Source organism: Eurosta solidaginis, chromosome 2, assembly GCF_040869045.1.
Source record: "Eurosta solidaginis isolate ZX-2024a chromosome 2, ASM4086904v1, whole genome shotgun sequence".
NCBI classification, from domain to species: domain Eukaryota; kingdom Metazoa; phylum Arthropoda; class Insecta; order Diptera; family Tephritidae; genus Eurosta; species Eurosta solidaginis.
This window is the reverse complement of record NC_090320.1, coordinates 139,214,098-139,241,515: the sequence shown is the minus strand read 5'-3', so window position 1 is coordinate 139,241,515 and position 27,418 is coordinate 139,214,098. Positions and strand designations below refer to the sequence as shown.

The 27,418-nt window shown below is 37.2% G+C and overlaps 1 protein-coding gene across 1 annotated transcript in view; it reads right to left on the bottom strand.

Moving 5' to 3' along the window:
* Apoltp (Apolipoprotein lipid transfer particle) overlaps positions 1-27,418 on the bottom strand; it is a 2,338,027-nt gene that overhangs the window by 1,966,662 nt on the left and 343,947 nt on the right. Inside the window, exon 6 of the mRNA XM_067766285.1 lies at positions 20,960-21,792. Coding sequence (XP_067622386.1) covers positions 20,960-21,792 — 833 coding nt within the window. The remainder of the gene's footprint in view (positions 1-20,959; positions 21,793-27,418) is intronic.

The window sequence follows — 27,418 nt, the reverse complement described above, 5'->3', positions numbered from 1 at the left end:
ACATATAAAATAATACAAAACATAAAAACCTGTACAACAAATATTTCCGTATATAGTTTATCATTACTAAAGGTACGGGCTCGATAATATTATCAAAAATAAAAATCTTTAATCCCTTTTTTAAAACAAAAATGATTGTATACGAAAGGCGTCAGAAAACAATGAAATTAAAATAATTTAAATTTGGACTACTTAAACGAATACTTTTTTTCTGACTTTACGCTTTTTAAAAGTAAAGCTCATTTCTCAGTTTAAGGAATTCCGAAATTTCTAAACACTTCATTTTATAATAAAAATATACAATAAGTTCAGATTTCACCATGTCAATGCTCAGTCTATTTCGTTGGTCAGACCGCTGAACACTCGCTCTACGTAAGCATTAGAGACTGGAACTGCATAAACATGCTTAAGATATCTAGCAAATCTGGAACGTCCGCTTTCACAAAGAACAACGTCTAAAGCTCAAATGAAGGAAAGTCTATGGAATAATTGTTTGGACTTGCACTGGGCTTAGATTGCGACTTCAAAGCTGGAAGAAGGTCTTTCAATAAGCATATTTCAAAGAATAACTCATCAGTAAATGCCTATTCCCACAAATTTCACAATGGTATATCATTTTCAAAAAGTAATGGCTCTTTCAAAGATAATGGTGAGCATATCTTATAAAAAGAATCGTCGCTGAAGTTAAACAATTTTTCAATATAAAAGATTGCTCGTTTATAAGCCTCCCAAGCTTCTTTTTCAAATAATGATTGCTCGTCTGTAATAAGTTTGTTTATATTTTGATAAATGAAAAATCCGTAATATCTGTAATGTAATTCATTGTTTAGCTTATTCTTTTTTATCTTAAAACAAGTAAGGAAGGTTAAGTTCGGGTGTAACCGAACATTACATACTCAGTTGAGAGCTATGGTGACAACATAAGGGAAAATAGCCATGTAGGAAAATGAACCGAGGGAAACCCTGGAATGTGTTTGTATGACATGTGTATCAAATGAAAGGCATTAAAGAGTATTTTATGAGGGAGTGGGCCATAGTTCTATAGGTGGATGCCATTTAGGGATATAGCCATAAAGGTGGATCAGGGTTGACTCTAGAATGCGTTTGTACGATATGGGTATCAAATTAAAGGTGTTAATGAGTATTTTAAAAGGGAGTAATCCTTAGTTCCATAGGTGGACGCCGTTTCGAGATATCGCCACAAAGGTGGAACAGGGGTGACCCTAGAATTTGTTTGGACAATATGGGCATCAAACGAATGGTGTTAATGAGTATTTTAAAAGGGAGTGGGCCTTAGTTCTATAGGTGGATGCCGTTTCTAAATATCGCCATAAAGGTGGACCAGGGTTGACTCTAGAATGTGTTTGTACGATATGGGTATCAAATTAAAGGTATTAATGAGGGTTTTAAAAGGGAGTGGTGGTAGCTGTATAGGTGATCGCCTTTTCGAGATATCGTCATAAAGGTGGACCAGGGGTGGCTCTAGAATGCGTTTGTACGATATGGGTATCAAATGAAAGGTGTTAATGAGTATTTTAAAAGGGAGTAATCCTTAGTCCCATAGGTGGGCGCCGTTTCGAGATATCGCCATAAAGGTGGACCAGGGGTGACTCTAGAATGCGTTTGTACGATATGGGTATCAAATGAAAGGTGTTAATGAGTATTTTAAAAGGGCGTAATCCTTAGTCCCATGGGTGGACGCCGTTTCGAGATATCGCCATAAAGGTGGACCAGGGGTGACCCTATAATTTGTTTGTACAATATGGGTATCAAAAGAAAGGTTTTAATAAGTATTTTAAAAGGGAGTAATCCTTAGTCCCATAGGTGGACGCCGTTTCGAGATATCGCCATAAAGGTGGACCATGGGTGACCCTAGAATTTGTTTGTACAATATGGGCATCAAACGAAAGGTGTTAATGAGTATTTTAAAAGGGAGTGGGCCTTAATTCTATTGGTGGACGCCGTTTCGAAATATCGCCATAAAGGTGGACCAGGGGTGACTCTAGAATGTGTTTGTACGATATGGGTATCAAATTAAAGGTATTAATGAGGGTTTTAAAAGGGAGTGGTGGTTGTTGTATAGGTGGTCGCATTTTCGAAATATCGTCATAAAGGTGGACCAGGGGTGACTCTAGAATTTGTTTGTACAATATGGGTATCAAAAGAAAGGTGTTAATGAGTATTTTAAAAGGGAGTAATCCTTAGTTCCATAGGTGGACGCCGTTTCGAGATATCGTCATAAAGGTGGACCAGGGGTGACTCTAGACTTTGTTAGTACGATATGGGCATCAAATGAAACGTGTTAATGAGTATTTTTAAAAGGGACTGGGCCTTCGTTCTATAGGTGTTCGCCTTTTCGAGATATCGCAATAAAGGTGGACCAGGGGTGACTTTAGAATATGTTTGTACGATATGGGTATCAAATGAAAGGTGTTACTGAGTATTTTAAAAGGGAGTGGGCCTTAGTTCTATAGGTGGACGCCGTTTCGAAATATCGTCATAAAGGTGGGCCAGGGGTGACTCTAGAATGTGTTTGTACGATATGGGTATCAAATTAAAGGTACTAATGAGGGTTTTAAAAGGGAGTGGTGGTTGTTGTATAGGTGGTCGCATTTTCGAAATATCGCCATAAAGGTGGACCAGGGGTGACTCTAGAATTTGTTTGTACAATATGGGTATCAAAAGAAAGGTGTTAATAAGTATTTTAAAAGGGAGTAATCCTTAGTTCCATAGGTGGACGCCCTTTCGAGATATCGCCATAAAGGTGGGCCAGGGGTGACTCTAGAATTCGTTTGTGCAATATGGGTATCAAACGAAAGGAGTTAATGAGTATTTTAAAAGGGAGTGGTGGTAGTTGTATATGTGAAGGCGTTTTCCAGATATCGACCAAAATGTGGACCAGGGTGACCCAGAACATCATCTGTTGGATACCGCTAACTTATTTTTATATGTAATACCTGCCAAGATTTTAAGGGTTTTTTATTTCGCCCTGCAGAAATTTTTCATTTTCTTCTACTTAATATGGTAGGTGTCACAACCATTTTATAAAGTTTTTTCTAAAGTTATATTTCGCTTCAATAAAACAGTCCAATTACCTTACCATGTTTCATCCCTTTTTCGTATTTGGTATAGAATTATGGAATTTTTTTCATTTTTCGTAATTTCCATATCGAAAAAGTGGGCGTCGTCATAGGCGGATTTCGTTCATTTTTCATACCAAGATAAAGTGAGTTCAAGTAAGCACGTGAACTAAGTTCATTAAAGATATGTCGATTTTTGCTCAAGTTATCGAGTTAACGGCCATGCGGAAGGACAGACGGACGACTGTGTATAAAAACTGGGCGTGGCATCAACCGATTTCGCCCATTTTCACAGAAAAGAGTTAACGGCATAAAATCTATGCCCCTACCAAATTTCAAAAGGATAGGTTAATTTTTGTTCGACTTATGGCGTTAAAAGTATCCTAGACAAATTAAATGAAAAAGGGCGGAGCCACGCCCATTTTGAAATTTTCTTTTATTTTTGTATTTTGTTGCACTATATCATTACTGGAGTTGAATGTTGACATAATTTACTTATATACTGTAAAGATATTAAATTTTTTGTTAAAATTTTACTTAAAAAAATTTTTTTTTTAAAAGTGGGCGTGGTCCTCCTCCGATTATGCTAATTTTTATTAAGCGTACATATAGTAATAGGAGTAACGTTCCTGCCAAATTTCATTATGATACCTTCAACGACTGCCAAATTACAGCTTGCAAAAGTTTTAAATTACCTTCTTTTAAAAGTGGGCGGTGCCACGCCCATTGTCCAAAATTTTACTAATTTTCTATTTTGCGTCATAATTTGAACTCATCTACCAAGTTTCGTCGCTTTATCTGTCTTTTGTAATGAATTATCGCAATTTTTCGGTTTTTCGAAATTTTCGATATCGAAAAAGTGGGCGTGGTTGTAGTCCGATATCGTTCATTTTAAATAGCGATCTGAGATGAGTGTTCAGGAACCTACATACCGAATTTCATCAAGATACCTCAAAATTTACTCAAGTTTTCGTGTTAACGGACGGACGGACGGACGGACGGACATGGCTCAATCAAATTTTTTTTCGATCCTGATTATTTTGATATATGGAAGTCTATATCTATCTCGATTCCTTTATATATGTACAACCAACCGTTATCCAATCAAACTTAATAAACTCTGTGAGCTCTGCTCAACTGAGTATAAAAAATGGTATACATTTCTGTAATATTCATACAATTTTTTTTTCATGACCTATATTCTGATTAAAAAGACTCATAACATTATGTACAAAATAGGTATAAGCTTCTGCTAACGTAAACGGTTGAAATAAACTGCCTTGGCATGAAAATTTAAAGACAAGAGGATTAACTTCAGATTTATCTTATTTCATAAAATATTTTTTCACCCCAGTCCAGTTATGTAACAATCTTTCAACAGCTAGAAAAAAAGTACAAAACCTCGTAGGTATATGCTTTAGCAAATTCTCGAGAAAATCGAAAATGTTTTTTAAATAAGATATTTTTTTTCGCTGGATGAAAATTCACCAACCACTTTGATTACTAAAAACTCGACATCGTAAGACAATAACCTAATACTGTATTTTGCAGCATTATGTGCCATAAGACAATGTCCAGAAATTAATTGCCGCCGGCTAATAAAATTTTGTAAATGTACAAAAACGGACTTATTTTTTACCATATGCTATTATATTCTGTGAATTTAAATACAGATCTTCAACGATTTTTTATAATTGTTGGCGATTGCACTGGGCGATTCATCTGCACCTTCATAAAAGTCAATGAGAGCCATCTGAAATCCCTTATGTTTGTCAAAATAACGAATAGCAATCGGAAAAAGCTTATCACAATAACGCCTTGCTATTTTTTAGACCCTTCACTCATTTTACCAAATAAACAAATCAATTTTATCAATAATGAAATTTAAGCAAAATCAAAAGACTGAACAGCTGATTGAGTGTCGTTACAACATTCTACTTTATGACAATAAATGCTTAGCGCTGCCACAGGAGAAAAATTTAGCCAAATTACAAAATGTGTAATTTTTCAACTGAAAAACTTAAAACCAGGCATTTCGATGTTCGGTTATGCCTCAAACCCTGGCACGGGAAATCAACTCAAAAACCGAATCGCCCGGTCAAAAACTGGACAGTTGGCAACCGTGGTGAAAACTCATCTGCCTTGCAGATGCCTTTCGGAGTCGGCATAAAACATGTAGAGATCTACATGTCCCTGAAAAATTAAAATGACCACGACACAAATTGGAGAGAAGCTCGGCCTAAAATCTCTTCAGAGGATATCGCGCCTTACATTTATTTAAATCTGAAATACGTAGATACTGACCTGTGAGATATTGATGGTGCATTGGAAGAGCAGAGATATACCTTATTCGATTTTCCGTGCTCCCAAACTTCGACCACGCATTTTCAAGGCGTTGTAGACGTTCCTCATTTACCCTTAAGTTTTCCTTGAACTAGGGTCCTTCTTGAAATTCAGAGTGAGGGTCCCGATCTTGTCTGCCATATTTTGCTGGGCAGCAATAAGCTCTTCGAAAGTGTTCATGACGTTTGTCAAAATGGAGAATTTGTGCTGTCCTATAGGTTCGCTTCTTAATGTGATCCTATGCCTTGTTACAGGATGAATTGTAGATGTGACGTAGCTTTTCTATACGTTCATTTTGGTGCCGATGTGAAGCAGCAACTTGGTTATAAAAAGCTTGATGATGTTGGTGCCAATTTGAAGCAGCAACTTGGTTATGATAGCTTGTTCAAGTCGATGATGTTGGTGCCAGTATGAAGCAGCAACTTGATTGTAAACAGACTTGTTGAATTTGAATTAGTATTAGTAATCAATTAATTAGATGCCTATGTTAATGGCTAATGATTATTTCAATTGTTTTCCGAAAAAAACAATTACTAATTGATTACCATTAGAAAAAAATCAAAAAAAAAATCATTATTTTTTCCGATTATTGAAAAAAATCAAATAAAATTAACAATAATCAAAAGTAATCAAAATTATTATTTTTGATTTTTTTTGATTATTTTAGATTTTTATTTATTTTTTTTTTTGGATTATTTTTCCGCTTTTTTGAAAAAAAAAATTCTCGTTTGTTGCATGCACGGCACAACTTCTACATACAAGTACATTTTAGGATGCAATAGTAAATCGTAAGCGCTTATCGAGGCGAATATATACATGCAACATATAGGGCGTATGGTATATGGGCATTGATCTAAACATATTCTCCGGTAAGTATACACACACGTGCATATTTTACTACACTCATTATATAAAATAATGTGGGATCGAAAACGGCGGTTTTTCCATGTATGTAATATCCTATATGGCTAATAGAAAATGCTCGCTGTAAAAACCTCTTGGGGCTTCGATAGCTCTGTGATAATTTCCCAAGGGGTTTTTTGCGCTCGGTGAAAAAAGAGAAAAAAGGAAAAGAACGCACAGCAGATTAAATTCAAGAATTTAACAATTTAATTATTTGCACTTAAGAGCTAACTTACAATATATAATTCAAAAGCTAACTCACAGTTTAATTAATTATATATAAGTTAAGTTATGCAAACGAAAAGAAAATCTTACCTATAACAGGGCTGATGGCTGCAGTGATCACGGAGGTTTCCAAAAAAGAAGTGAAAGAGTTTCTTTCTTATAAAACGCGTTCAGCCCTCAATTCCTTCCAAAAGCGGTTTTGAGGGGTAATTGAACGAAAGTAAGTTAAATTGGAAAGTTAAATTGGAAAATCGCGCACCAACACATACACATACGTCTGCACGGATATATATAGATAGAAGCAAACACAGATAGCTGTGTCACTATTGGCCGTGCTCATTCTTGGGTTTAGCTTGATGGCCTAAACATGCCGGCCCCCCTTGCTAGAAGCAACATCGGTAGATTCCTGCGGCCATCTTCCCTGATCAACTTAATACTAACTAATATATATAAATGAACAAAATTCATGGATGTCCCAATAAGAGCAGCGGCATGGCGGTCTTTTGCTTGACACAGTAATTAGTAATTCGGTTCCATCCGTAAATCGTGGAGCTGTAGTAAAGAAAAAATAAGCGTTAGGAAATAGTACGTGGTTGAGTTCAATTTTTTGCACCTCTTCTCACACGAATGGGACGTTAAGCTAGTTCGAAAGTTGAGGAAGATTTAGGAGCGGCATGCCCCAGACAAGAGCCTGCCAAATATACTGCTCTGCGCTAAAAAAGGGCCAAACGTAGATGGTAATGTGCCCGGCAGTATCAGCTCCGGATATATATCGGCTCCCAACACGAGTCGAACCGGACTTGACACAAAAAATGTTGGATCGGCGAGCTTCATATGGGTATACGGTGTCGCGACCGAGGGGAAGACATTCGCGCTTGGACTCACACGGACGTAATTGGGAACGATCGTAGCGTGAATCGTGAGCCTACGGTTCTGCCCATGTTTACCCCTTATTCGCAAGAGGCACCCTCATTGTGATTCGTAGTTTTCCTCTTCGAGGTGTAACTGTCGAGCCAGGTCGCGTGAAATTATCGAAGTTGTGGCGCACGCGTCGATGAGTGCGCGTACCAGGTGCGCTTCGTGCGATCTGACAGATTTGGCTTTAAGTGTGGCCGCGCGGTAAGCTTTTGGCCGGTTGTCAGTATTTTGCCGACAGATGGCGCATGGGGGTAACTTTTGTGGAACGTATTTGGTTGTGTGGCTAATGAATCATTTTGAAGCAGCAATCGAGGATGCCGAAAGTGCCAAAGAAAACAGAGGTAAGTTTTATTTATTCCTTAATCTGAGGGGGGGGGGGGGGGGGGGGGGGCATCGGTTGAGGCGTTCCGCCCATATACGCCGCTACATCCAACTATTCACTTCCGCCCCTAAGTTTACATTTGTATAGTGTAATCAACAAAAAATATTGTAAAGTGTGATAAATAAATTGTACATTAACCCCATTATAAGAAATCAGGTGTATTTGATCTGGGTGGTAATAGGATATTTTGGAGAAGATCATTTCTTTCAGGTTATAAATTTCCCTTTTTTCGCCACAAAAGGGGTTAAGTCATCATCCCCCGAGTGGGAGCATTTTAATAACCTTTGTTAAAGTCCGTAAAACACGGCCCAAAAAAGAAGAAGGAAAGGGGGAAAAAAATGTGATTGCGTTTTTCCGGATTTTGCGCCGGCTTAGCATCTGGCAACACCATATGGATTTTGTAGTGTACATTGTGTTATTGTAAGTGGATTGTATTACCCTTCAATGAATTTCCTGTCATTGAAAAAAAAACGAGGTACGCATCAATTGAAATTTTTATACACATTATTAACTTTCATTTTCTTTCTCACTGATAGAACTGCTGCGTATAATTTTGGTACCAAAAATAAACTTTCAGAATGGATTTTGAGGGCGCTAAAGAAAATGTACAACGTGGTCTCACCTTCTTCATACCAGCATCATATTGATTTTGTAAACTGTGCAGCATTTGAATGGGTGATTTACATTGCGCTTCAACGCATTTAAAAACACAATTGCATGTTTCTAAATATAATGATCGGATGATGAAGCGTCAATTTCTAATCTAAAAGCAATCACACCGTTAAACCAGATCCATGGGATGCACACCAAAATCCTTTACAGTTGCAGCAGCAACAGCAGACGATAGCAGCACAACAAAAACAACAACGCTTAGCACAAGGCAATTATGATCCGACTTTGGGTAACTCACAAATTCGTACTATGGCACAGCGCACGATACCAAATACGCAAAAACCACAACACTTTCAGACCTTGGTGGCATTTATGCCAGCAATGGACATATTTTGGGTGGCAATAACAACTTAGCCTTCTCAACGCCGTTACATCCTAGCACAATCGATGGCGACTATTATAGTGGAGGTGTATTGAGAGGAATGGGTTGTGTAACACCGGCTAACTTTTGGCACGCGCAACAGCAACAACAACAACTTTATCCAGCGCCATATCCCTTGCGACGCGTGGAGAGTCGTGTAGAAATCGATATGTTGGAACGTGAGACCAGCAGTCAGATGAGGAATGTGGATGTATCCGCTGGTGATTTATTGAGTCGCACACATGAGCAGCTGGTGCTGCTGCTGATACAGCGAAGACGACTGAACAGCAATACAGCGCGCACTATCGAGCAATGTTGCAGTGATATTCATGAAGTGCAGAATCGTCTACTCACCGCTGAAGGTCTAACACGCGCTGAAAGCATACAGCGTTTGGATTACCTGAAGCAGCATCTGCTCGATTTGGAGCGTCAGTATGAGAAGAGCAAACCGCTAGTCAATCTTGTGGACATTATGGCGAAACTCGGCTCGCTTTATCGCAATAACGAAATGAATGGCCGTCAACCACAATGCAATGCAAATGCAGCGTCAGCGACAGGAGCTAAGCTCAGCTGTACGTCAATTAACAGAAAACTCGATTCGCCTTTACCAAGAAATTGGCAACAAAGAGAATAAAATTGGCAGCCTCATTTGAAATTTTTTAGGATACAGCAAACAATATTCCAGCTGTTCCTGTGACCACCTCTGTAGGTAAAACAAAGTTAATATGTCAGAATAGCGCTGGTGTTTTGCCCACTGCTTCAAATCTTAAGTTCAAAACACCGGCGTAGTATTCTGAAGTTGTGTTAATAATTAAATATATAACGACAATTACCTTAAATTTTACATGTTTTGCAGGTCTTAAGAGTGAAACGCTTCACAGCCTCAACAACAACGACAATTGCATGCAGGATCACAGTCAATCGGAGGAGGACCAAGACAAGTTACCAAAGCCAAGTAAGTAACTACAACAATGGTAGTATAAGTCACTTATATAGGAGTGAGAAAATAAATGTATATTTAATATTGCGACCTCAATTTATATACCCTTGTTCGATCCTTTGACTATATCTTTTGGAGGCATTTGGTAAGAATAGTAACGGCGATGCACTATAGCTGCAATTTACCCCTCAATGTTCCTAACAAAAAGATATTTGCGTATAGCGCAAATATTGTTTCTCCCAAAAAGGTTTGGCGGCACATAAACGAAATGCTGTTTCACTTGGATGAGTAGGTTTCCAAATTATTTTTTGATAACCATGTGGGAGTATAAAGGAATAAATTTGGCTACGTTAATTTTTGCTATTTTTTATTGTTACTGACGATGTTTTTATCTGCGCTTCCTATTTCTGCATTTTTCTGTTTGAATGAGACGGCGTTTGCTAATGAATGGAGTTACCGATAAATACACGTTATAGTGAAGAGAAGAGACTAAAAACGAGTCGTTTGAAGATAAAGCAAACCTTAGGGACTCTTAGCGCTGGGGGAGATGATGTGTAACACCTTACCCTCAATATTATAAGTTTTGGGTAGCGGTATGTTAAGCCTGTATACGCACTGAACACCATTTAACCAAGCTTCGACCTTTGATACACCGCTTTCAAAAGCATAAATATTACAGACAGAAAAAAGATTCAACTCTCCGATTATAATTGTGGAGCAACTGGTAGTACATTACGCTTCCACACGGCAAGGATACATTTATAGTGGGATATTTAGAAAGACAGAGAATTCATGTAGATTGGAAAGAGTTTCCGTCATGTCTTCTCAAGGTAGTGTCATATATAGGAGGTTGGAAATAAAATGTTCGATAAAAAGTAACACATAACGCGAAATGTGGTGAACAATTAAAGTTTCGGTATGTCTTATATCATTTTTCAAAATTTTGTAAGACACTTTTTTTTTTCATAGTTGTATGCACCACAACAGATAGGTATATCTTTGAAAAGGGGGGGGGGGGGCGGTGGGGGGAGGGGTGTGTGATCGTAGATTGTATGTTTCGGGCCTGGGTCGTGGGTTCGGTTACGGCTCTCTAGATCCCTGATCCTCTTCGCTGGATGGGATTAGCACTAGTTTAGTGAGGGGTCTTGTGACCTTTCCCTTTGCCGTCATGAGATCCACTACTCTTACTCGTCCATCCGATCCCGGATGGAGGTTGATAACCCTTCCGAGCCTCCACTCATTGGGTTGCAGGTTGTCTTCTTTTATAACAACCAGATCGTCAAGCTTCATGTTTGCTTTAGGTTGGCGCCATTTATTCCTTTTTTGAAGTTCGACGAGGTATTCCGTCTTCCATCGTCGACAAAAGGTGTGGTGTAGGGCCTTTAATCGCTGCCATCGATTAATAATTGTTGCGGGGTTTTCGTCCGCGTCTGGCTCCGGGGCGCTAACAGGTGTCCCCCTATTAAAAAGTGCCCCGGGGTTAATGGTTCTGGGTCGGACGGTTGATTTGAAGAGGGCGTTAAGGGGCGGGAGTTGAGGCATGACTCTATCCTGCAAAGCAGGGTAGAGAATTCCTCAAAGGTATATTTGAGGTTGGATGGTATCCTTTTGAAGTGAAATTTAAAACTTTTCACTCCCGCTTCCCACAATCCCCCCATGTGAGGAGCAGACGCAGGAATAAAATGCCGGTTCAGATTTTGGTATGTATAGGTTGTTACTACCTCGGCGCGTGAGTCAGCCATAAAGGTTTTGAACTCCGCCTTGAGGGCTCTTGATGCCCCGACAAAATTGGTTCCGTTGTCGGAATACACATTCTTCGGGCAGCCTCGTCGCGCGACGAATCTGGCAAAAGCCGCCAAGAATGACCGGGTGTTCAGATCGGTAGTCGCTTCCAAGTGGATGGCCTTAGTGGAGAAAAACACAAAGAGGCAGACATATCCCTTGGACACGCGGCAGCATCGTCCTTGATAATTCTTTAACTCAAAGGGGCCGGCAAAATCTACCCCGGTGTTAGTGAATGTGTGGGTATAGGTGGTTCGCTCGGTCGGTAGAAGGCCATAAATTGTGTTTGCGCCTGTTTCCTATGCACTGTGCATACCTTGCACTTGTGAATTTCTGATCTTATCATATTTTTCACGCGAGGTATCCAGAACTGTGTTCGGATCAGGCGCAGCATAAGCTGATTCCCCCCATGTAACGAGATTTTATGGACAAATCGTGTGATGAGACGAGACAGTCCACTATAATAGAGCAGAATTATGGGGTGGCGTTCGTTATACGATAGGTCCTTGGACGCCGCGAGCCGCCCCCCGACTCTGATTGTCTCGTCCTCAACGAGAAATGGGTACAAGGATTGTAAATCGCTCTTTGGCTTCATTGACCCTTTTTCTTTAAGTGTTCTGTACTCCTCCGCATAATGGTTTCGTTGAGCATTGACGATCAGTCGACACATCGTTGCTTGGATCTCAATGGATGAAATCGTCAGTGATGTTTCATTGAAGCAGGTTTTGAGATGAGTCCTTTTGTAGAACCGTAGGACGTAGGACACAACTCTTAACGCCCGGGAAAGGTCGGAAAACTTGTCTATAATATCTTCGTCTTTACGGTTAACCGAGGTTGTGTGGACTTGTAACCTTTTTTCTTCCATGGTTGTGGTGTAGCTTATTTCCTGGTTTGGCCATTCTTTGCCATCTTGCTGCAGCCAACATGGGCCTTCCCACCACAAGGAATTGTTTACTAGCTCTTGTGCTAATAGCCCTCTACTGGCTAAGTCTGCAGGGTTTGACGCTGAGTCCACGTGACGCCAGTCCGTGTTCCCAACTTGGTCTATTATCTTTGTCACACGGTGGGCCACGAAGATTGACCATGAACACTGAGTTTTCGTAACCAAGCTAAGACAATAGTTGAGTCAGTCCATAATAAGGTTTTATGTTTGCCTAAATTAAGGTTCTTCTTGATAGATTCTAGGGTTTCTGCAAGGAGAACTGCTCCACAAAGTTCTAGTCTTGGTAAGGAGATGGTTTTTACGGGCGCGACTCTTGATTTGGCTAATAGCAGGCTTACAAATATTTGCTCATTAATATTGACGCGCAGGTAAACGGTGTCTGCGTATGCTTTTTCTGACGCGTCACAGAATCCGTGGATCTCCACTGTGGCTGTTGGTGAAAAGTGTACCCAGCGTGGGATCTTAATTTTTTCTATGTGCTGGTAACTTTCAGTGAAAGTTTGCCACCGATCCAGCGATACTGGCGACACGGTTTCATCCCATCCTGTTCCCTCTAACCAGATGCCTTGCAACATTTTGGCGGTAACCACGAATGGTGCCAGCCACCCTAAGGGGTCAAATAATTTTGCTATGGCTGACAGAATTTTCCGCCTTGTAAAGCTAGACTGTTCCTCTATGGGTTTCGTTTTGAAGTAAAAGGTATATGAGTGGGCGTTCCACCTAATGCCAAGTGCTTTAACCATACTGGTATCCTCGAAGTCTAGGAAATCTTCGTTTAGGAGGTGAGTCTTTGGCAGGCCTTTGAGTAGTTTGTTCGAGTTGGCGGTCCATTTCCTCAGTGAGAATCCTGCTGTCCCCAGGGCTGTAGTTATTTGATGCCTTGCTTTAATGGTGTCGGTAATAGTGTGGCCTCCTGCTAGCACGTCGTCAACGTACATTGCATTTCGTAGTATATCTGATGCGATAGGGTGGCTGTGCTCCACGTGGTGCGCTAACTGGAGCAGTGTTCATATTGCAAGGTACGGTGCACAGTTAACTCCGAAGGTGACCGTTTTCAACTCATATAGTTGTATGGGCTGCGTACTTTCTGTTCGGAATACAATCCGTTGATACTTAGTGTGATCATCGTGCAACAGAATCTGTCTGTACATTTTTTCTATGTCGCTGTTGAAGACATATTTGAACAAACCCCACCTTAATATGAGAATGGTCAAATCATTCTGTAGAACTGACCCCGGATGGAGGATGTCGTTGAGGCTGACTCCATTTGCAGTTGATGATGACGCATTGAACACCACTCTTACTTTGGTTGTTGTGCTTTCTTCCTTTTTGACGGTAAGATGTGGTAAAAAATAGGTATCATAGTCTTCAGCGGGGATGTGTGTTGGTACCCGGGTCATATGCCCCAAGGTTTCATACTCTGCTAAGACCCTATTGTATTCTGACTGTAATGGTGGGTCTTTAGCTAAATGCGTTTCCATTCGGAAAAATTGTGAACACGCAATTTTTAATGAGGGACCTAATTGTTTATATTTTGGAAATTCCTGTTTAAAAGGCAAGGATACAATATATTTAGCCTCATCGTTTCGAATCGTTGTGTTCTTATACAATTCTTAACAACACTTGTCATTATGGTTGTACGTTTTGTCCTTGGGGACTTCCTCTGTTTCCCAAAATGATCGTAGCTCTCTGTCTAATTGCACTTCACTGACAAAGGACACATATTTCTCGCTGGGTGAGATTGTTTCGGTTTGGCCGGTCAATATCCAGCCGAATACCGTCTCTTGGGCTAGCAGTGTTCCTAACACGCCTTTCTTTATTCCCCCTAACATCACCTGTGCATAGATGTCGCCTCCTAATATCAGGTCGACTTGCTCATTGACAAAAAAACGTTTGTCAGCTAATACTAAGTTCGGGAAGGCCTGCATGGCCATAGCATCCACCTTGCATGTTGGTAGATTGCCAGTTAGTTGCGGCAGCACAAGCGCGGTGGTGGCGATATTTATTGTCGGATCAATTGGAGACCGCAGTTGTATATGACACGCCTCCTTTACTTGTGCTGACACTTGATTGGTGATGCCTGACACATGCGCAGACATCCGCTGAGATGGCAAGTTTATGCGACGTTTAAGTCTCTCAGTTATGAAAGTACATTCTGACCCAGAATCTATAAGTGCCCGCGCGGAGAAGTTGGTGTTGTTGTAGAATATATTGACGCGGGCCGTACCTAGTAAAACCCCTTGACTTGTGTTGGTAAAGCAGGCCTTGAAGTGGTTAGTTCCATTGCTTTGGTTATTTCCAGTGCTTTGGTTATTGGAATAGGTGCGTCTCTGTTGCGTTTGGGCTGATGGGCCAGGATGGTTATTATTGTTGTTTGCGTTTTGGTTGGTGTTCGTTGCCTGAATATGTAGCAGCGTATTGTGTCTTTGCTTGCAGGTAGCGCAATTGTAGGAGCTTGAACACCTAGACACAGTATGTCCTGAGGATAGGCAGTTAATACACCCTTTCTTGTTTTTAATGAAGGTGATTCTATCGGAAACCGCCAATGTGCGGAAACGTTGGCAATGTTGTAGTTTGTGCTCAGTGGATTTACACATCTTGCACGCACCTTTGGTTACACTCGTCTGAAAAGCACCTAGCTTTCTGTGAGAGTTTTCAGTAGATTGTCTACCATTATGGGTTGTCGGATTCTTGGTTTCGAGGCTATCCTCAGTTATGCCAGAGACTGTCTCAAGTGTCTGGAAACGGTTCTGTAAGAATTTATCCATGTCTTCCCACTTGGATATTTCTGTTTTATTTTGAACCGTTTGCTCCCATAAGGCTAGTGTGCTTTTTGGTAATTTCGTTGAGCACAAATAAGGTATAATCGCATCCCAATTTGACACATCGATTTGATGTGTCTTTAAGGAGGCGATACAGTTTTTGATGTCTCGCTGCAGCTTTTTAATTGAAGTGCCGCATTCCTTTTCGACCGCCTCTAAGCTGAACAGTGTCTTCAGCTGAGTATTCACTAGTATGCGTTTGTTTTCGTATCTGTCTACCAGATTTTGCCATGCTATACCGAAACCTTCGTTTGTGAGTGGGCACTTTTGCACTATCTCTTTAGCCTCACCCTGGGTCTTTTGTATCAAGTGATACAATCTCTCTACCGGGGTGAGTCGCTTATTTAATATATATATATACGGCCGTAATCTCCCTTGAACACATCAGTGTCACACGGGGGTAGGCGCATATTTGTATCCCTTTCGTGCTGTTCTTCGGGCTTAGGGTCGGGTTTGTTGAATGTGGCCTGTCGCGTTGATATGTTTGACGTGCAACGCAATTAGACTGCGTAAGCACTTTTCTGTTTTATCTTAACAGCTGATATATTTTTTCCCTCTAGAGTGTCCCCAGCTAATATTTCGTCATGGGCTGTTTTTGCTTTTTTCCACTATGCCTTTAACTCTTCTTGCTGGATAGCCAGAGTATACTTGGTATGTTCGGAGTCGGGTGTGTTGTTGAAGTCAGCTTCAAACTCTATGATTTCATCAGCCACCCTGATATAATTTTCCATCGCTTTCGACATGGTATCAGTACTGAGATTAAGGGCAAAATGGATCTAACTTGTTAATAGGGTAGATCACGAAGGCACGTTCAGCTTAAGATAGGACGATGTAGCTAGTGGGTATATGCCCAATATAATGGATTGCCGCCAAGGGGTAAACACGCAAATTATTCTCTGTGTATATTGCCTTTAATTTTTTCAGCTAGTTATGCTTTATGCGAACACTCTTGTCACCCAACTCACCGCAGTGTTAGTGTTGTGTGTATAAGAAGATAAGGTTAAGTGACTTTGATTTGATGGCAGTAACGCTGATTTATGTCAGAACTTAAAGAACTGGTTAAATTAACTACACTTAAGTGTTTAGTGGTTCTAAAATATTGGCAGTGACTTGCGATAAAGTGCGTTAAAGTGTTGTTGCAAATAAATTGCCACACTACAGTGAAAAGTGGGGTTATGTTGAATTTGTGCAGCTGGCTGCGATATCCCTCGTAAATATGGTTACAGCAAACAAACTACTAGATCAAAGACTTTATGTAAATCTGTGTAACTTAATTGCCACACATACGTATAATTTGTTTTTATTAATAAAATCGCGATATTGGTACGCCGGGAAGTTAAAGTAATTGTAATTTCCCTACTAGTGCAAAGAACAAAAAAAAGTTGAACTCAAACCACGTACCTTTGTGCCTTTGTTTGACCGCTCGTGTTTGTTTGCTGGTGTAGTGCTTGTCGCTTTTGAAACGCTCAGGTGCTGCTAACGGCTAGCTTTTGAAACGCTTTTGTGTGGTGCTGCTAACGGCTGGCTTTTGAAACGCTTTTGTGTGGTTATATTAATGGTTGCTTTTGAAAAGCTTTTGTGTGGTTATATTATTGGGTGACTTTTGAACCGCTTTTGTGTGCTGTGGTTATCCAGTTGGTCGCTGGTAATTCAATGGTTTCTATAATTATTCCGGTGTAGTAGGACCATGTAAAAACCTCTTGGGGCTTCGATAGCTCTATGGTAATTTCCCAAGGGGTTTTTTGCGCTCGCTGAAAAAAAAGAGAAAAAAGGAAAAGAACACACAGCAGATTAAATTCAAGAATTTAACAATTTAATTATTTGCACTTCAAAGCTAACTCACAATATATAATTCAAAAGCTAACTCACAGTTTAATTAATTATATATAGGTTAAGTTATGCAAACGAAAAAAAATCTTACCTATAACAGGGCTGATGGCTGCAGTGATCACGGAGGTTTCCAAAAAAAGCGGTTTTGAGGGGTAATTGAACGAAAGTAAGTTAAATTGGAAAGTTAAATTGGAAAGTCGCGCACCAACACATACACATACGTCTGCACGGATATATATAGCCGTTGGTGTTAGTGCGCGAAAGTAGATAGAAGCAAACACAGATAGTTTACATTAGGCTGGGTCATTATTGGCCGTGCTAATCTTGGGATAAGCTTGATGGCCTAAACACTCGCAATGTGTTTTAAATTCGAAATCAAAGCAAGACAGCATAAGTGTGACAAAAAAAAAATTTAAATTTAGGTACATTCCATTATTGAATACAAAAACAAAAACCTTTTAACAGCAATATATCGGCACTGTGACGTTTGGGAATGTACCTAGCCTTTTTTAGCAATGTAGGAGTATTACATATATTTGTTTTTCTAACTGCCCAAACAATATTTAAGAAAATGTTGGATTCATAGGTTGGCGTAATACTACTTAGGTTGATAGCTTCACTTCCAACTGGAGCGATCACCTAGGTTGGCATTCATCACCATGATCAATTGTCTAACCAAAGGTTGTTATATCCCAGATAAATTTATTAACATATGTCCATGTACATTAGATTGAAACTTCTTTTTATTTCCTTATGATTGCGTCTAGGATATTTCCTATAAAATTTAAGTTTTGCATAGTGAGCCATATTTTTATTACTAACAATGGAAATTTCAAACACATTTGTTTGCTTATCATACATTATTTTTTCGACATGGTTGGATATTTTCCAAGAATATATATATATATATGTGAATACATTGTAAAAGTCTGTAAGAGCGGTCGACTGCTAATACGTGTCCTAAAAGACTTGGCTTGACCTCAGTATTAATAATCCGAAGGCGGAAAACAAAAATTAATTTCGAGTCGTTCAAAAGATATTAACAAAAAAAAACAATCAGTGCATAGTCATAACTTAAAAAATAGCGAATATATTAATTTTGGATAAAAAACAAAATTGGTTTGACTTAAGTATGAAACCATTGTTATTTTATGTAATGAGTGTAATAATGCACATGTGTATATACTTACCTGAGAATATGTTTGAATTAACGCTATATACTATTCGCCCTATATGTTCGCCTCGGTAAGCGCTTACGATTTACTATTGCATCCTAAAATGTACTTGTATGTAGAAATTATCCCGTGCATGCAACAAACGAGAATTTTTCTTTCAACAATACGGAAAAATAATCAAAAAAAAATTTTTTTTAAATCAAAAATAATCAATTACTTTTGATTATTTTTGATTTTTTTTTTGGTTTTTGATTACTTTTGATTATTTTTGATTTTTTTTCAATAATCGTAAAAAATCATAATTTTTTTATTATTTTTTAATCAATTGAAAAGTAATCATTAAAAATAGAAAATAATGGCAAGTAATCTTTAAATGGCATTTAAAGAAAATAATCAATGGAACGGTTAATCATTACAATTAGTAATCATCATTTAACAGGTCTGGTTGTAAACAGCTTGATGATATTGGTGTCAATATGAAGAAGCAACTTGGATATGATAGCTTGTTCAACGCGATGATGTTGGTGCCAGTATGAAGCAGCAACTTGGTTGTAAAAATCTTGATGACTGTGGTGCGTTTTCTTGTGTGATGCTGATCCTTATTTGACGAGATCCTGTCGTCAGGGTCACCAAAATGTTCGACCTGATAGAACACCAGTCGAGTATATTGAACAGCTTAGGTAGAGTGACATTAAGCTGTTGTTTTAACTTATTAAAATTGAATTTAGCTAGGGTGGAAACACCGGAACTATAATAATAAAATGAGTTATGCAATAAAAGGTGCTAGTTCTTTTCTGCACACTGTTCTTTTTTGTAGTAAGGCTTTTATACAAAAAAAAATGCTTACGCTAACATAAATATTTTTAACTGTTAACAAATAATAAATTAAATAATTGCCAATAAGTGAATAAAGTTGTTGATTACCAATTAGGTCACGCGCTGTGCCTGCATTGCATATTTTGTTATTATACTCAGTTGAGCAGAGCTCACAGAGTATATTAAGTTTGATTGGATAACGGTTGGTTGTACATATATAAAGGAATCGAGATAGATATAGACTTCCATATATCAAAATAATCAGGATCGAAAAAAAATTTGATTGAGCCATGTCCGTCCGTCCGTCCGTCCGTCCGTCCGTTAACACGATAACTTGAGTAAATTTTGAGGTATCTTGATGAAATTCGGTATGTAGGTTCCTGAGCACTCATCTCAGATCGCTATTTAAAATGAACGATATCGGACTATAACCACGCCCACTTTTTCGATATCGAAAATTTCGAAAAACCGAAAAATTGCGATAATTCATTACAAAAGACAGATAAAGCGACGAAACTTGGTAGATGAGTTGAACTTATGACGCAAAATAGAAAATTAGTAAAATTTTGGACAATGGGCGTGGCACCGCCCACTTTTAAAAGAAGGTAATTTAAAACTTTTGCAAGCTGTAATTTGGCAGTCGTTGAAGATATCATGATGAAATTTGGAAGGAACGTTACTCCTATTACTATATGTACGCTTAATAAAAATTAGCAAAATCGGAGGAGGACCACGCCCACTTTAAAAAAAAAAAAAAATTTTAAGTAAAATTTTAACAAAAAATTTAATATCTTTACAGTATATAAGTAAATTATGTCAACATTCAACTCCAGTAATGATATAGTGCAACAAAATACAAAAATAAAAGAAAATTTCAAAATGGGCGTGGCTCCGCCCTTTTTCGTTTAATTTGTCTAGGATACTTTTAACGCCATAAGTCGAACAAAAATTAACCAATCCTTTTGAAATTTGGCAGGGGCATAGATTTTATGCCGTTAACTCTTTTCTGTGAAAATGGGCGAAATCGGTTGATGCCACGCCCAGTTTTTATACACAGTCGTCCGTCTGTCCTTCCGCATGGCCGTTAACTCGATAACTTGAGCAAAATCGACATATCTTTAATGAACTTAGTTCACGTGCTTACTTGAACTCACTTTATCTTGGTATGAAAAATGAACGAAATCCGCCTATGACCACGCCCACTTTTTCGATATCGAAAATTACGAAAAATGAAAAAGATTCCATAATTCTATACCAAATACGAAAAAGGGATGAAACATGGTAAGGTAATTGGACTGTTTTATTGAAGCGAAATAGTAATAACATGTAAAAAGAAATCAACCGATTTAACCAGATTTGATATTCCTACTTTAGAATAAATACTAGCATTTTGCATATTTTGAGGACAATTGTTCAAGTGAAGACAAATAAAATAATTTTTAAACGCCTCCGTCGCTACGGATTGCTAAAAAAAGTTTTGTGTTTTATTTTCTGTAACAACTGAGGTGCGCCGACCGCAACAGAAACATTTACTGGCGTATTGCGATGGTACCATTTCGAAAACCGCCACGTCATCATCGTCAGGCGATTTCGTAATGGTTTTATTTATTTCAACAGGTTTCAACGGGGATCGAACCGCGGTCAAACTGCTGATGTCACGGTAAATTATTTATGGTAAATTATTCGACCTTCTGCTAATGTAACATAACCCCTTTGTGATTAAAAACATTTTAGTTCGGTTAGCTATAAAAGTGTAGTATTACTCACCGAAATTATATTCATCAAAAAAGAAGGTCTGTTCAAAGTTGCGCGAAAATTTCCGTATATCCATATCATATTTATCAGAGAGATCGTTATCCAGTAGTAAACTCTGCACTTCTATGTTTAGTGGCGAAGACGATTTTGCTAAATTGCTCAAATGGGACCATACAAATGAACCAACTTGATTTATTTCTTCAGTTTTTAGAACATTTTTTATATTCTTGATTATATAGTAGTTAGGGCAGATCATTGCTTGTAAGTATGACGCTATGCGTACCTCTGAATTAATAGTATAATTAGTGTATACGCTCACAAATATCGATCGGTGTTGAATGCAATCTGTACGTCTAAACGCAAATACCGCTTCTAATCTGATACTGATAGCAGCAAGCTCATTGACAATAATATTACGCATTTGATCAATGAATTTCTCAGATAATATACCGATATTTCCAAGACTTTTGATAATTACAATCATTCTTTCATATGAACGTCGTTCGCCGTTATAACTGTTGAAAATATTAATAAACTCAGCTTCAAGTGATGCTGTAATTGACTTGACACGTATATTCTGCGAGCAATCACTAATATGACGACAGTAACTATGTATTACTGCAGATGCGCTAAGGGTATACTCAGGTTCAGTTTTAGACCTAGTAAACTCAAGTATAGTATAAAATGTTTCAACTATATCTTCATCGGGACGCTGGATAAACGACATTGACTTCAACCAGTTCAAAGCCATTTTTTTAGATATACTATTTGTGAGAAGCTGGTCTCGCATAAGTTGGAAAGATGCTGAGCTACCGATGTAAGGTAAGGAATCCAGAACATGGTATCTGAAAAAAATAAAAAAATGCGTTCTCTGTAGTTTGTATATGTCATTGTGCGATTTGATACGGTTTAACCCAAAAGTTTGTGCCCATCCGGGTTTTCTCCAGATATTCATTCTAGCCACTGAGTCAAATTATTTGTGCTAAAAATTTAAATAATCGACTAGAACAATTAAAACACAAAACAGTTTTTCACATTTTCGTAAGGTAAACTTGTTTAAGCCACAACCACAATACATATATGTATATATACATACATATTAGCTTATGTGCTTGTATAACAGCACCGAAAAACGGCCGCTTGCCTTATGTTTATGGAAAGCAAAATGCGAAAGCAAGATTTTTCTTAAATAAGATCAGTGTTTCCATTTTGGTGCTTTTGGAGCCAGATCTAGCCCTTGTTTTTGCGTTTGGCTCCAAAAACTCCGGTTTAGCCCATAGCTCTTTTTCTGGCCCTCTTTAATATGTTTGCCCCATTTTGACTTCAAATCTATTAAGGCAATACGTATTGTGAAAATTGTAATGTGGTTTATGAGTTTTGAATTTTTATTTTATTTGATTCGTTATGTATGATGTGGAAACTCGGTACTCAACTGATAACAAAAACTTTAATCGACAAACTGTGTCATGAGGTTGTACATTTGCTTTCCACCTTGTGCAACAGCATAGTGTCACCTTCTAAAAGTTTCGACCCTTTAACTTCAGATTATAATACATTTTTGTCTCCCGTACCTTATTTTATTATACCTTTGAAGAATATATACGAATTAAAAAAAGTAGGTAAATGTATAGACGAATTTATTGAAAAAAAGATAGTAATATATGCCGCGACTTCATAACTAAATTAACAGAGCTACTAAATCGGATGAAAACACATTGAGAACTGTAAAATGTAAATGGTTTTCATATTTCAAAAATTAAAAAAAAAAAAAACAAGTATAGTACTGATGAAATAACGAGATTACAAATGCAGTGGAAAAATATCTATCTCCAAAATTGAAATAATGTGACTTCAACATTAAGTTTTTGGTTTGATGTTAAAGAGTATAACAGTATAATTCCAAAAGCTTGCCGATTTTGTGCTTAAATTTCTTGTGCTGCTACTAAGTAATTGTAGCATTATGCGTCATGCCCATCTATGCAATACATTTGCGGCATTATGCATCATGAACTTCTATGCCAATGCGTTTTTATGAACCCACCACACGCAGTCATAGCATAATCATATTACAATATTATGCGACATAAATTACTTTGACCCGACACAGCGGGAAGCCAACATCAATTGAATGCCGAATACGGAACCCTTGTCAGTTCACACCTTAACATTTTTACTCAGTCACTCACCCCGGTCAATACACTTGCCGATCGTCAATGTTAGTTTGTCACCAAAATATTTAAACACAACTAATTTATATTATTTACTTTGTTAATGTGAATCACCCAAATATTTATACACAAACATTTTACATGGTTTACATAAATAGCAATCTGCTGACTTTGCATATTATTTTTACAAATGTACATATTTTTAGTTTGCTAGTATTAGAATAATTATGTATGTGTAGGTTAAAAAATTATTTATAAAAGAGAAAGAATTTCTTCAATAAAATTAATTATTGTCAGACATTGAAGCTGAAACCTTTCGTCTTATTAATTTTAACTTTTCATGGCGATCCTGCCAGCTTGATCAGAAATCAGCAGAACTGCTATAAGGTCTTGCTGGAGGAAAAGATCTTGCCAATTTTATCTGCAATAAGCATAAGATTTGCTGACCAAGCAAATATCGCTTAAAAGATTTAGTTGCTCAGAGATCCTGCCCAGGAATTTTTAAAAACAAAGTATAAAAATTAATAATCTTACCATCCGGGGAAAAGTTGAAATTTAAAGGATCCTGAAATAATAAGCAAATACAAAGGATTACAACGGCTATTGCAGCACAAATACAATAAAACCAAATCAAATATCAGCATGGGGGCAATGTTATCAACAAAAAAACGAAAAAAACAAATGCAGAAGCAAATAACATTGAAGAACAAAATTAAGCAACAAAAGTGACCAAGGATAAATAATAAAATCAAAATTTTGTTAAAAATTAAACTTAGTTCATTTTTCAGAAAGATAATTATAGAAAATTTTCAGCATGGCTCTGACAAACATGGTCATGTAGTAATAGGAACTGCTAGGACAGTGGAAGTAGGCAAAAACTAAGAACAAAAAAAAAAAATACAAAACTTTTAAAACCAGCCCATAACAACAAAAGAAAAATGAAGAAAAGTCACAAAGAGAATATATATATAGAAATACTAAAGCGCTATATAAATTTGCAATAAAATACTAGTTGCGCTCATTTCCATCTTAGGATAACTAGCGTAGAAAATTTTCAAACAACCAGATTGTTGAGGAAGTTATTGACTTAGGACAATATTCGACCAGGCTGAAATAAGACGGCAATCCAGGACTTAAAATTTATAACGAAAAACAGAGTTGTCCTGAGGGAAAAATTGGTGATTAAGAATTGTATATTTACTGCGGTAGGCGAATTTATAAAATAATAATTGGTACCCAAGTTCTCAAATAGCAAATAATTGCACTAACCAAAGAGGTTGTGCATGTGACAATCCCGGTATAGAAATAAAAATAATTCTTCATAAAAGTCATGACAATTCTGTCTTGGTGGCCGCCGCAGAAATCGCATGACACATAAGATCAAAGATATTGCTGGAAAATAGGGAAATTTTCGAAAATATAAAAAGAACATTTAAAGATACGAAAATTTTTTTTTTGCACCCACTGTACCTTCCACTTATCCATTAATAGAACTACTATCAATACATAGCTACCCCGCTCTTTCGTCAGCAACCCCTCTATTGTCTATACAATTTATTACAGATTTACCTTATTATGAATGAAAAAAAAAATGTCAAGTGAAAAAACAAATTTTTTTTCCTTGAATAATATGCGGAATTAGTTTAATAAAATAAAATAAATACAATCATTTATTGCCTGGACCTCATAAGGCCATAATTTTACATATTAGGAAAAATACTTCACTTTAATCCCAATAGATTAGAAAATATTAATAGGAAAATATTTTTACTCTAACCCTCGGTAGATAGATAAACAGTAAAAATGTTTACGGTAACTTATATACATAGAAAAATTTCGATAGGAAAATAGTTTGGTATAACTTAGAAAATAATGATAGGAATAATAAAGATAAGGAAATAATAGCCCATAAGAATAGGCTTAAACCCATTTAAAACATCCTTTGATAGTTTAAAACAAATAATCGTAAAATAAGCATCCCAATTTACTCGGTCATTTAATAAAAATTTCTAAAGACAAGCGGATTTTCAGTAGGTGCACACATTTAAAATCCGGCTGTAAAATAAATAAATAAAATAAAATAAATAAGATAAGTAAAATAAATAAAATAAGTAAAATAATTGTTAAATTTCAAATTTTGATGCGAAAAACAATTGTACAAAACATTGTGAAAAAAAAACAAAACAAAATGTAAAAATAATTAAAAAAAATATCAAGGTCAGCATATTAGAAACAAAGTACACAAACTCTTTCACTTTCATATCAAGTTACCAAAAGCATTCAAAACTCAAACAAAGAGTCTTACACAATTGTTCACACAATTATATAAGCCTCTTTTTCTAAGGCGGATGGTGTAGCATTACGCGCCATGCCCACCTATGCAATACATTTGCGGTATTATGCATCATGACCTTCTATGTTTTTATGAACCGACCACACGCAGTCATAGCATAATCATATTACAATATTATGCGACATAAATTACATTGACCCGACACAGCGGGAAGCCAACATCAATTGAATGCCGAATACGAAATCCTTGTCAGTTCACACCTTAACATTTTTGCTCAGTCACTCACCCCATCCAATACACTTGCCGATCGTCAATGCTAGTTTTTCACCAAAATAATTACACACAACTAATTTACATTATATAATTTGTTAATGTGAATCACCCAAATATTCATACACAAACATTTTACATGGTTTACATAAATAGCAATCTACTGACTTTGCATACTATTTTTACAAATGTACATATTTTTAGTTTACTAGTATTAGAATAATTATGTATGTGTAGGTTAAGAAATTATGTATAAAGGAGAAAGAATTTCTTCAATAAAATTAATTATTGTCAGACATTGAAGCTGAAATTTTTCGTCTTATTAATTTTAACTTTTCATAATGCTGAAATTGAAAGAACGTTTTCAAACATGAGTTTGATTAAAAGCAAACACAGAAACAAAATGAGCTTAGTTATGTTGAATTCGCTTCTGCCAATAAAAAGTCGTCTTAAATGGCTGAATAAATGCTGTCATAACTTTGAAATAAATAACTATCTCTTGAAATTAATGAACACACCAAATATTTATGAGTGTAGCAATAATAGTAATTCATCTTCTGAGGATGAAATCATAGATCTTGAAGCCTAAGGCCCTTCATCTATATCTCGTCCCAACATAAACTTGAATATCGCACACGTGTATTTTAATGGTGATTCTTATATCCGTAGACGCTAAAAATTTAATAAGACAAGTAAGGAAGGCTAAGTTCGGGTGAAACCGAACATTACATACCCAGCTGTACACTTGTAATGCTGTCGTTGTTACAAGGCTGCGCAATAATACGTATACATATGGTTCTATTCTGAACTAATTTTCGTTTAAAAGAAGCAAAAAGGTAACAGAGGCTAACACCAATGACCTTGAGCGAGTAATAAAGCAGTTTTCCTTCAGGTATGGGGATTTTCTTACTGCTTATTTTAAAATAAATATATAACAGAACAATAAAAATACGATTGGTACAAAACTATTTTTCGCTAAGATTTAACTTATTGTTGTCACAAATATTAGCAACACTAAGGGATACTATCATCTCTAAACCGATACTAAGCAGTCATTTGTCTGTACATAAACAAATCAATCATTATGTCTACACATATGTACATACAGCAGCGGAGAAATACGCACAAACCCATGCATATATCTAAGATACTCACAAAAGTATGCAATCATTATTACTCACATATACACAAGCATATGGCTTTGCGAGAGACTATAAACTACAAATTCATATGCATATATTAAAGATAAACACAAAAGTATACAATCCTCAGCAAACTAGTAAATTCTAGAAGGAGAAACGCTTTGAAATATGCGAACGACGAAACCGAAGAGTATAAAAGCAGCACAAGATGAGGCCTAATCAATCAGTTTGATTTAAGCACGCTATCAATTGCGAAGTATAAGTGTTATTGTGAAGTATTTTAAAAGTAGTCTTATAAAGACCATTTTGTATTATTGAATATTGGAGTTATTTATTCAACAGTTTAGCGATACGAACGTTAGTAGAAGGTTGCAAATAAGCGGAATTCCACTAAGTTCGTTACAATTGGTGTCAGAAGAGGAATTGTTGAATAAATTCAAGAGGACAACAAGGATATGGCAAAGTTAAGTGGATTAAGGATCCAGCAACTGAAAACGGAGTTGGAGAACCGCGGATTGAATACAACCGGCAATAAGATCGAACTTCAAGCACGGCTGCCAGATGCTATGGAGTCGGAAGGAATTAATGTGGACGATGA